The sequence below is a fragment of the Lissotriton helveticus genome, chromosome 4_1 (genome assembly GCF_964261635.1).
Source record: "Lissotriton helveticus chromosome 4_1, aLisHel1.1, whole genome shotgun sequence".
NCBI lineage: Eukaryota > Metazoa > Chordata > Amphibia > Caudata > Salamandridae > Lissotriton > Lissotriton helveticus.
This window is the reverse complement of record NC_136063.1, coordinates 137,260,261-137,271,067: the sequence shown is the minus strand read 5'-3', so window position 1 is coordinate 137,271,067 and position 10,807 is coordinate 137,260,261. Positions and strand designations below refer to the sequence as shown.

The window sequence follows — 10,807 nt, the reverse complement described above, 5'->3', positions numbered from 1 at the left end:
TTCTTGTCACAAGCAGTAAATACAGCGCTACAAAAGCTGCCGAGCATTTTTTACATAGCACGATATAAGCGCAAAGCATTCAAATAGCGCGACATGAGCGCAAACATACAGGTAATAAAATCAAAGGCAATCCAACAGCCAATTAAGACATTAATCATGGTACAATGTTGTGAGCACTTAACTGTCTGCGTGAGCAGCAAAGAAAGAGGAGGAGACACTGGGTACAGCAGCTCTTATGGGGCTATACAGGATGTGATGTATGTACAAGCATCATGGGAAATGTAGTTTTTATTTGCATACAAAACGTTTTTCATTGGCTGCTGTGAGTAGCAAATATAAGAAAGAGAAGCATAATGAGAAATTTACTAGTTCACACAAAGGAAAGTTTCAATTCTATTAAGGACGCGGAGGCGAGGATTTTGCTTGTCCTTTCTCCATTTATTGGACAGCACGTTTAAACAATAAAGAAAAAACTACATAACATGAACTACCCAAACCAACATGGCTGCGGTAGTCATGGGAACACATAGCCAATCACAGTCCATACAACAGCATATAGGGATCCCACGTCGGTAGTCCTTCCTCTTTCGTTGCTGCTGCTGGAAAGAAGTCCTCTTATCCACTAGTCCGTCTTCTGATCGGAGCCTAGGGAAGAGAAACAATAATAATATCCCATCCAGTACAATGTTGAAATCAATCAGAACACATTGCCAAGGGATAAAACATAAAAACTTGCAATAAGAGATAAAGAATACCATGCAATACATGTCATTCAATGTAAGTATTAAGATACAGGAAAAAATACTTCCCTCAAATGAAGAAATAGCACTGGAATCCACCAATGAGGGAGGGAAGGCTAGATAAGCCAGGGTGGGAAAATCCTCGCCTCCGCGTCCTTAATAGAATTGAAACTTTCCTTTGTGTGAACTAGGAAATGTCTCATTCTATGTCAGGAAGCGGAGGCGAGGATTTTGCTTGTTTAAAGCTTACTCACCACCAAAGAAGCAGCCTCATGGATTGGTTTGAAATAAAACTTTTTGAAAGTTGAATCTGAAGACCAATCCGCTGCGTTCATAATGTCTTCCAATCTGCCACCAACCTGTACAGTCTTAGATGCCATTGCATCTCTCGTGGAATGAGCTCCAAAATTAGAAATGTTGATACCAGCCTCAGACATAATCCATCTGACCCATCTGGAAATGGTGGGGGAAAAAACCGCCTTGAAAGGTTTTTTAATTGCAATCAACAATTGCCTTTCACCCGGAGGACGCACTTCCAAAGTGACATCCTCATAAGTTTTGAGGCAACGAACCACACACAGTTTAGGAGAATCTGGAAACGCAGGGTAAGATACTGACCTGGTATTACATTTAGTTCTCCTGGATACAGTAAAAGTAACTCCATCAGGGGTAAAGACTCTAGCCGAGATATTGAGTGCACGAACATCAGAGACCCTTTTACAAGATATTAGACAAAGGAGAATAGCCAATTTAGCTGAAAGCTCCTTTCGTGAAAGATATTCATTATCCTGACAAGAACGTAGGAAACGTAACACCACATTAACATCCCACAATCCGGAATAACGAGGTTCCGGGGGGCGTGGAGACGGATACCCTTGAGGAGTTTGCAGATCCAAGGATGTTCACCCACTGGAGAACCATCCACAAGGGCATGACCCGCAGAAATAGCCGAGCGGAAAGAATTGATGATACAGTACGCCAGATTTTTGCTATAAAGTTCGGCTAGAAAATTAATTACCTCTGTAATAGAGGAGCCCACGGAATCCAGGTGTTTTGCCACACACCAACGAACCCATCTGTTCCAGGCTGATCTGTATCATTTCGTGGTACTAGGGGCCCAAGCTCGCTGGATGAGGAGTTCAGCGTCTCTCGAAAGAGTGTCGTTCGACCAACGTCCCCTGAAATCCTCCAGGCCATGAGATGTAGATGGCCCTGGAGGACCATGGGATGTGGATGACCCAAGGGATCCGTTAGAATGTTGTGGAAAAAGGGCCGGAAACCAACACTGAGCCTTCCAGATCGGAGTAATCAATTTTAGAGAAGCTTCCTGTCTGCGGACCTGGGCTGCAACTCTCTGAATAAACAGAAATGGGGGAAATGCATACGCTGGAAACCGGGACCAATCCTGTAGGAAGGCATCCACTGCTTCCGCACCCGGGTCCGGTTTCCAGCTGAAAAATCGGGGAAGTTGAGCGTTCCATCTGGACGCAAACAAATCCATCTCTGGAAGATCCCAACGATTCGAAATCATTTGAAAGACTGAAGGATCCAGCTTCCAATCGCTGACATCCCGAAAGTTCCTGGAATGCCAATCCGCTACAATGTTCAGATCTCCTGGGAGATATTCTGCCATGACTGAAATCTGACGTAGAAGACAGTAATTCCAAAAATCCTTCGCGAGATCCGCTAGGACTTTGGAATGAGTGCCCCCCAGTCGATTGATGTAACGAACAGCAGTTGTATTTTCCATCCGTAGAAGAACACAACAAGAGACTTTGTTCGTGGTGAATGAGCGGATGGCGAACGAACCCGCAAGGAGTTCTAAGCAATTTATGTGGAGATGAAGTTCCTCTTCCGTCCACCTGCCTCCCACCGAGAGGGAGCCGCACCGGGCTCCCCAGCCTTGGCGACTGGCATCCGATTCGATCACCAGATCCGGACGGGAGCCGAAAATCGCCTTCCCGTTCCAAGCATCCATGTGATCCAACCACCAGGCGAGTTCCGACCTGGCCTCCATGGACAAGGAAATCAGTTCCGAGTATGTGAGGCCTTTGCGAAGATGGAACGCTTTTAGCCTCTGGAGAGCCCTGTAGTGAAGAGGGCCTGGAAAAATGGCCTGGATCGACGAAGACAGTAAGCCCACAATCCTGGCCAATTGACGGAGTGAGATACGGTCCCGACGGAGGACCTTGCGAATCTCCTTCTTGATTTTGGAAATCTTCTGAGAAGGAAGATGTAGAGTTGCATCCGTCGTTTTTATTAGAAACCCAAGGAAAATCATTTCCTGTTGGGGAATCAAGTCCGATTTCTGGGAATTGATGATGAATCCCAGATTTTGAAGAAGAGATATGGTCACCTGAAGATGTCGCAAAAGGATCTCCTTGGACTGAGTCATCAAGAGAATGTCGTCCAAATAAATTATTAGACGGAAACCCATAGTTCGGAGGTGTTCGACCACCGGTCGAAGGAGTTTGGTGAAGCACCATGGTGCTGATGATAGACCAAAGGGAAGGGTACGAAATTCGTAAACCTGATTTCTCCATAGAAACTGGAGGAAATGACAATGTGGAGGGAAGATTGGAACCGAAAGGTACGCATCCTTCAGATCCAAACGAACCAACCAGTCGTTCTGAAGTAAAAGGTCTCTTAGTAGATGGATACCCTCCATCTTGAAGTGTCTGTAAATCAACCATTCGTTGAAAGAGCGTAGGTTGATGACTGGTCTGAAACCTTTGTCCTTTTTCTCTACTAAAAAGATATTGCTTAGAAACCCGTGCGGATGGAGAACCGCAGGAATGATTGCGCCCTTCAACAGCATGGCCTGAACCTCTAAATCTATGAGTTCCTGTTCTGCGTGGGAAAAAGTCAGTGGACGAGGACGAGATTCCTGGACGGGAGAACCGTAAAACTCTATGTGAAATCCTTGAACTGTTTCTAGGACCCAAGAGTCCGATGTTAGATCTGACCAGGCTTTGAGAAACAAAGCAATTCTCCCCCCCAGACGAAGTGGAGAAATGATGGTAAAGCTTACCGTTAAATCCTTTGGAATTGGACTGGTTGCCACCACTTCCTCTGTCCTGGCCTCTGCCACCTCAGGAGGGGTAAAAGGAACCCTGTCGTCCATCATTCCAGCCGTTGTTCCTCCTGGGTTGTCCTCTGTTGGAGCCTTGCTGGAATTGACGGCCGGAAGAGCGACCCCTGCCTCTGCCGGCCCCGCCAAAAACCTTTTTGGGTAACATTTTTTTCATAGAGGCTTGAGCTTTGTCTAAAGCCGAAAAGGTTGCTACAAATTTCCCCAGTTCTTTGACAAAGGGGTCTCCAAATAAAGCACCCTGCGCCACAGCACCCGCTTCAGAGGAAGATAACTCTCCCAACTTGGGGTAAATTTTTAACAAAAGTGAACGTCTACGTTCAGCGGAAAGAGCACAATTTGCATTGCCAAGAAGGCACATCGCTCTTTGTGCCCAGCCCGCTACATCCTCTACAGGAAGAGGCATGCCTGTCTCCTTAGAACGTTGTGACAGTTCTATAATCTTAGTTAATGGTCCCACGACGTCAAGTAACTTGTCTTGGCAAGCTTTCCAGGACCTGTCTATGCCTTTTTTAGGTTCTTTAATGTACTTGGCGAAAAAAGTGCAAAGTTTAGGGTCAATCTCGGGTGTAGCCGCCACTCTATTTGGAAGATTCGGGCGTGGACACTCCGAACGTAACCGTAAACGTACATCTTGGGAAAGGGGTTGACGTAATTTGGCGGCAACATAGTGCGCTGTAGACTTCTCTGGAGTCCATTCTGAAGAACGGGGTCTATATATAGTATTGGGATCAAACATGTCAGATGAAACCAGTTCACTATCACCACACTCAGAGATATTGGATTTAGGGCGCCAAGACCTACCAACATCTGACATGTCTTCAGAGGACTCATCCTCGTCATCATCTTGGAAACCCTCCTCGTCATCATCTCCCTCTAGGGAAAACCCTTCCTCCGGGTCTAGGTCCTGGGTGATCTCATCACCAATATTGCTGGGTGAGTCGTCCCCCCGGTAGGGTGCGCTTCTCAGCGTGCGCGCATTCTTGTGGAAAACTTCAGCAAGTTTGCTGAAACCTTCCAGGTGCCCCGCGCTACGCTTTTTGGCCGTGCGTGGTGGCTGGGAAGTCACACCACTGGGCCCAGCCCCGCTGTCGTTGAAAAAATTAGAACCTTTAAATACATGAGCAGACAGCTTATTGACGCTGTCCTGCAGAGGGGCCAGCGCCTGGGCAATAGCCGTAGACAGGAGTCTGTCCACCTCTGCAGGAGGGCGCAATAGGGGTTGAATAGGCTGGTCAGAATTCTCAGCCACATAATCATGGTCTTGACGAGCTTGCATTTGTGCTGGGGGATGGGCACCCATACACCAGTAAAACACCCCAAAACTATATAAAAGGGGTTCTTCCCCAACACAGGTACCCTCAGGAAGTAAAAGAACAACAAAAAATAAAAAATTTCTGAGGTAAAAATTTTTTCCCAGAATAATATAACCTGCTGTAATTAACAGCGTCAATGTGGGGAAGCGAGGCAATGACTAAATATTGAAGCGCTGTGCCTCAGCGCGTGACCGCCACAAGCGCGAAGAGCGCTGTGGAGAAAAGCCGGTCGGCGTCGAAGCCGACACCTCAGACCTGCGCACGCGCGCAACAAAGACGCTCGGGCTGTTAAAGCCTACCCCGTCAACAAACAACAGGGAAATCAAAGCCTAAACGAAGGCGAATTGTAACCCAAACTGAATAAATAGAGCGCTGTCACAATATAAGAAAATACTGCCACGCCACAAGAAAAGGAATAAACGGGACTTATCTTGACGCGGCAGCAATGAAGAAAGAGGAAGGACTACCGACGTGGGATCCCTATATGCTGTTGTATGGACTGTGATTGGCTATGTGTTCCCATGACTACCGCAGCCATGTTGGTTCGGGTAGTTCATGTTATGTCGTTTTTTCTTTATTCTTTAAACGTGCTGTCCAATACCCTCGCCTCCGCTTCCTGACATAGAATTGGAAGGCTCCGGTCCTGTATTAGAATTTATAGCTAACCATATGATCTTGTTTTTATTATAACAGATCTAAACATCGACAACTAAAATCATCAATCAATACGTAGAAAAATCTTCGTAAACACGGTCAGAAATTTAAGAACAACGGAAGGAAGCCTTTTAATTGAAACAAAGGTCCTTACTATATTAGGGGCGCATAGATATCGTTGTTTTCCCTAAGAACAAGGCAGCAAAAGCTGAACATTTTATTTTTGCTTTGTGCACTCCAAAAAAGGTATTTATTCCCATGAAAAGGAAATCAAAGCGTTTAGCTAGCCCAGAGAATACTTGGTGAGCAGATTTGACAGAGGATTGTGGGTATTTTAACAGAGGATTGTGGGTATGACAGACACAGACACACACACACACACACACACACACACACACACACACACACACACACACACACACACACACACACACACACACACACACACACACACACACACACACACACACACACACACACACACACACACACACACACACACACACACACACACACACACACACACACACACACACACACACACACACACACACACACACACACACACACACACACACACACACACACACACACACACACACACACACACACACACACACACACACACACACACACACACACACACACACACACACACACACACACACACACACACACACACACACACACACACACACACACACACACACACACACACACACACACACACACACACACACACACACACACACACACACACACACACACACACACACACACACACACACACACACACACACACACACACACACACACACACACACACACACACACACACACACACACACACACACACCTACCTACCTCTCGTTCCTCACCGTCCCTGCTGTGAGCTTTGTGTCCAGTGCTGACGCACGACCGGGGACCAATCAAAGTACACTGTTGCCATACGGAGATCTCACAATACAGGTTTCCAGACCAAATTTAAAGTACGCATGTGCAGAACCAAACGCATGTGCACAGGAGACAACAGAGCATAGACAGACAGTGAGCTATGACCGACTAAGCCTCTCATGGTGAATAGTGCAGGCAATGACCTCTGAATACCCACAATCCTTTGCGCAAAATCTACATACCCAGGATTCTCTGAAAAATCTAAAACACTTTGATTTTCTTTTCATAGAAAAAAATACCTTCGTTACGAGTGTACAAGAGAAAGATAACGTTTTCAGCTTTCGCTGCCTTCGTATCAAGGAAGAATATTGTACGTTTGCAACCCCTAATAAAGGAGGGACACGTTTTTTGTGATGTGTTTCGAATTTGAATCTATTAATCATTAGTTATACAATTCTTATCACTACCTCATGGTCACTGTACTTCGAGTGGCAGTGATCGAGGAACAAGTTTAATTTTTGGAGGGTTTCTGTTACGGAAACCAGCTGTTCGTGTTTGAAAGGAAAAGTTTATAGAGTGTGGGAAAGCAGTGGGTCATTTTTACTTTCTTACTTTGCAGAGGTTTATATAGCGCGATCTAGACCCGAACCGAATCAGCTCTTTACATATTTGTCCAGTTACGTTACATGACGACACACTTTCATTGTTTTAGGCACGACACACTTTCATTGTTTTAGGCACGGGGAGATTAAGTGATTTGCCCAGAATCACAGGAGCTTTTGGTGTCGTTACCGAGACTCGAACCCAGATCCCTAGGTCCGAGGTCAAGCGCCCTAGACTTAGGCCAATTCCTCTCTGTCATATTACCAAGCCAGGGTGAAACAATTATTACCTTTTCATCGGTAGGAGTTATAGTGGTGATAATATGCTCTATGGAATTCCAATCAAAGCTCATGCCAGATGTGAGAGGCATCTAACATGAGCTTCCATTTGAATTCCATAGAGTCCATGAGCTTCAATTGGAATTCCATAGAGCATATTATCAAGCTCATTATCGCCACTTTTGCAGCAGTTTCCTGCCGATAAAGCAGCAATAATTTTATCGCCCAGGCTTGATAATATGCCCCCAAATTTTTTGGATTTCCGAACGTAAAGCCAGGATATGCGTTTGGACGATGAGTGAACAAAAGAAACACACTTACAAGAAAATGGACATGGAACCAAAGAACTAAGGGGCTAGTTTGCAAGTCCTTTGCGCCACCGGTACACCACGTTTCCCATGTTTGAAATGACCCATAAGTAGCGCAAGTCGCTTGCAAATAAGCCCCTAAGTATATACAAGGGGGAGAGGTAAGCCCCTAAGTCAGAGCTTTCCAAACTGTGGGGCAGATTTATGTTAACTGGCGCATCCCAAGGGATGCGCCAGTTAATGTGCGCCACAGTGCGCCACAGCTCCGCCACCCATGGTGCGCCGCATTTATAATGCGGCGCACCATGGGGCAAAAACGGCACAGATGCGTGACGCATCTGTGGCGTTAAGGTGGCGCATTGCTGGAGTTGCGTCGCAAGCGCGACGCAGCTCCAGCAAGGCTCGGTGGTGCCCCATCTCAACAATGCTGCATCAAGACCTACGCCTGCTTCAAGCAGGCGCAGGCTTTTGACGCAGAATTAGCCAGAAAGTGACTGAGTGAAATCTCATAGATTTCACTCAGCCACTTTTGCGAGGCGCACCTGCCCCGGAACGCCCACCCTGCGCCGGAACGCCCACAAGCGGCGCAGGGCTTTACAACGTGACGCATCTGCCTAGATGCGTCACGTTGTAAATCGTTCGTTGGGATGCGCCACGTTTACGCCGCCTTGCGTGACGCAACAGCGGCATAAACGTGGCGCAAGGGCTTCATAAATCTGCCCCTGTGTGTCCTGACACAGTACTGTGTCGCCTGCAAATGGTGGGTGTGTCTCAGGCACTTAGCACATAACTGCTGCTAATTTAGAGGCATCCCTAGACACGCTGCTCTATGGTCTTTTAAAGACCTGTAAAGTGCCTGGGTACGGCTGTGTGTGTGCCCAGGAAGCTGGGGTGAGGAGACAGAGGGAGGAAGACATAGGGAGGAAGACAGAGGGAGGGAGGTGACAGAGGTAGGAGGGCGACAGAAGGAGGAGGGCGACAGAGGGAGGGAGACTGACAGAGGGAGGGAGACTGACAGACAGAGGGAGGGAGACAGAGGGAGGGAGGGAGATAGAGGGCGGGAGGGAGACAGAGTGAGACTGGCAGAGGGTGGGAGACAGAGAGAGAGGGAGACAGAGGGAGGGAGAGGGAGACAGATAGAGGGAGACAGGGGGAGGGAGACAGAGAGAGAGGGAGACAGAGGTAGACAGACAGAGGGAGACAGAGGGACGGAGACAGAGGGACGCAGACAGAGGAATGGAGACAGAGGGAGGGCAACAGACAGAGGGGGAAGACGGAGGGAGACAGAGGGAGGGAGACAGACAAGAGGGGGACAGACAAGAGGGAGGGAGACAAGAGGGAGAGAGAGGGAGGGAGACAGACAAGAGGGAGACAGAGAGAGGGAGACAGAGAGAGAGAGGGAGACGGACAGAGTGAGTGAGACAGAGGGAGACAGGGAGAGAGGGGGAGAGACAGGGAGAGAGAGGGGGGAGAGACAGGGAGAGAGAGGGGGAGAGACAGGGAGAGAGAGAGAGCGAGAGAGAGAGACAGAGAGCGGGAAGGAGACATAGACAGACAGAGACAGGAACAGACAGAGACAGATAGAGGCAGCGACAGGGGCAGACAGATAGAGGCAGAGACAGAGAGGCAGAGGGGGAAACAAAGGGAGGGAGAAAGGGACAGACAGACAGACAGAGGCAGAGACAGGGACAGACAGGGACAGAGACACAGAGAGGGAGAGGGAGGGAGACAGAGAGAGAGGGAGGGAGACAGAGGAAGAGGGAGGGAGACAGAAGGAGAGGGAGACAGAGGAAGGGAGACAAGGACAGACAAGCAGCTAGAGGCAGAGACAGGGACAGACAGATAGAGGCAGAGACTGAGACAGGCAGAGACAGAGAGACAGAGAGGGAGAGAGAGAGAGGGAGACAGAGGGAGGGAGTCCGGGATAGACAGAGGGAGGGAGAGGGAGACAAATAGAGGGAGACAGTGGTAGGGAGACAGAGAGAGAGGGAGACAGAGAGACAGGGAGACAGGCAGAGAGGGAGACAGAGACAGAGGGAGACAGAGGTAGACAGACAGAGGGAGACAGAGGGACGGAGATAGAGGGAAGGCAACAGACAGAGGTGGGAGACGGAGGGAGACAGAGGGAGGGAGACAAGCGGGAGACAGACAAGAGGGAGGGAGACAAGAGGGAGAGAGAGGGAGGGAGACAGACAAGAGGGAGACAGAAAGAGGGAGACAGAGAGAGAGGGAGACAGAGAGGGAGATGGACAGAGTGAGTGAGACAGGGGCAGACAGATAGAGGCAGAGACATATAGAGACAGAGAGACGGAGGGGGAACAGAGGGAGGGAGACAGGGACAGACAGAGGCAGAGACAGGGACAGACAGGGACAGAGAGACAGAGAGGGAGAGGGAGGGAGACAGAGGGAGAGGGAGGGAGACAGAAGGAGAGGGAGACAGAGGGAGGGAGACAGGGACAGACAAGCAGATAGAGGCAGAGACAGGGACAGACAGATAGTGGCAGAGACTGAGACAGGCAGAGACAGGCAGAGACAGAGAGGGAGAGGGAGAGAGACAGAGGGAGACAGAGGGTGACAGAGGGAGGGAACGGGAGGAGACAGCAAGAGAGAGAGACAGGGAGACAGAGAGAGGGAGACAGAGGGAGGGAGTCGGGGAGACAGAGGGAAACAGAGGGCGGGAGACAGAGGGAGGAGGACAGACTGAGGAGGACAGAGGGAGGAGAACAGAGGGAGGAGGACAGAGGTAGGAGGACAGAGGGAAAGGGAGACAGAGAGGGAGGGAGACAGAGAGGGAGGGAGACAGAGAGGGAGGGAGAAAGAGGGAGGGAGAAAGAGGGAGGGAGACAGAGGGCGTCAGTCAGAGGGAGGGAGACTGACAGACAGAGGGAGGGAGGGAGACTGACAGACAGAGGGAGGGAGCGAG

The 10,807-nt window shown here is 48.9% G+C and overlaps 1 protein-coding gene across 2 annotated transcripts; it reads right to left on the bottom strand.

Annotated features, from left to right (window-relative positions):
* Positions 1-431: 431 nt before the first annotated feature.
* Positions 432-6,736, bottom strand: LOC144827068 (uncharacterized). 2 transcript variants are annotated; one of them, XR_013610016.1, is made up of 2 exons: positions 6,666-6,736; positions 432-645 (listed from the first exon to the last, which is right to left on the bottom strand). XR_013610016.1 is itself a non-coding variant. In XM_078685516.1 (2 exons), exon 1 carries the CDS (start codon positions 5,132-5,134, stop codon positions 3,833-3,835), a length of 1,302 nt encoding a protein of 433 aa, XP_078541642.1. In that variant the 5' UTR covers positions 5,135-5,165; the 3' UTR covers positions 432-645; positions 3,772-3,832. The 2 variants fall into 2 exon arrangements, 1 of the variants encoding a protein (XP_078541642.1); XM_078685516.1 differs by lacking the exon at positions 6,666-6,736 and adding an exon at positions 3,772-5,165.
* Positions 6,737-10,807: the final 4,071 nt, after the last annotated feature.

Coding starts and splice junctions, on each gene's coding strand:
- LOC144827068 (XM_078685516.1), bottom strand. CDS start 5,134: ATGGGTGCCCATCCCCCAGCACAAATGCAAGCTCGTCAAGACCATGAT.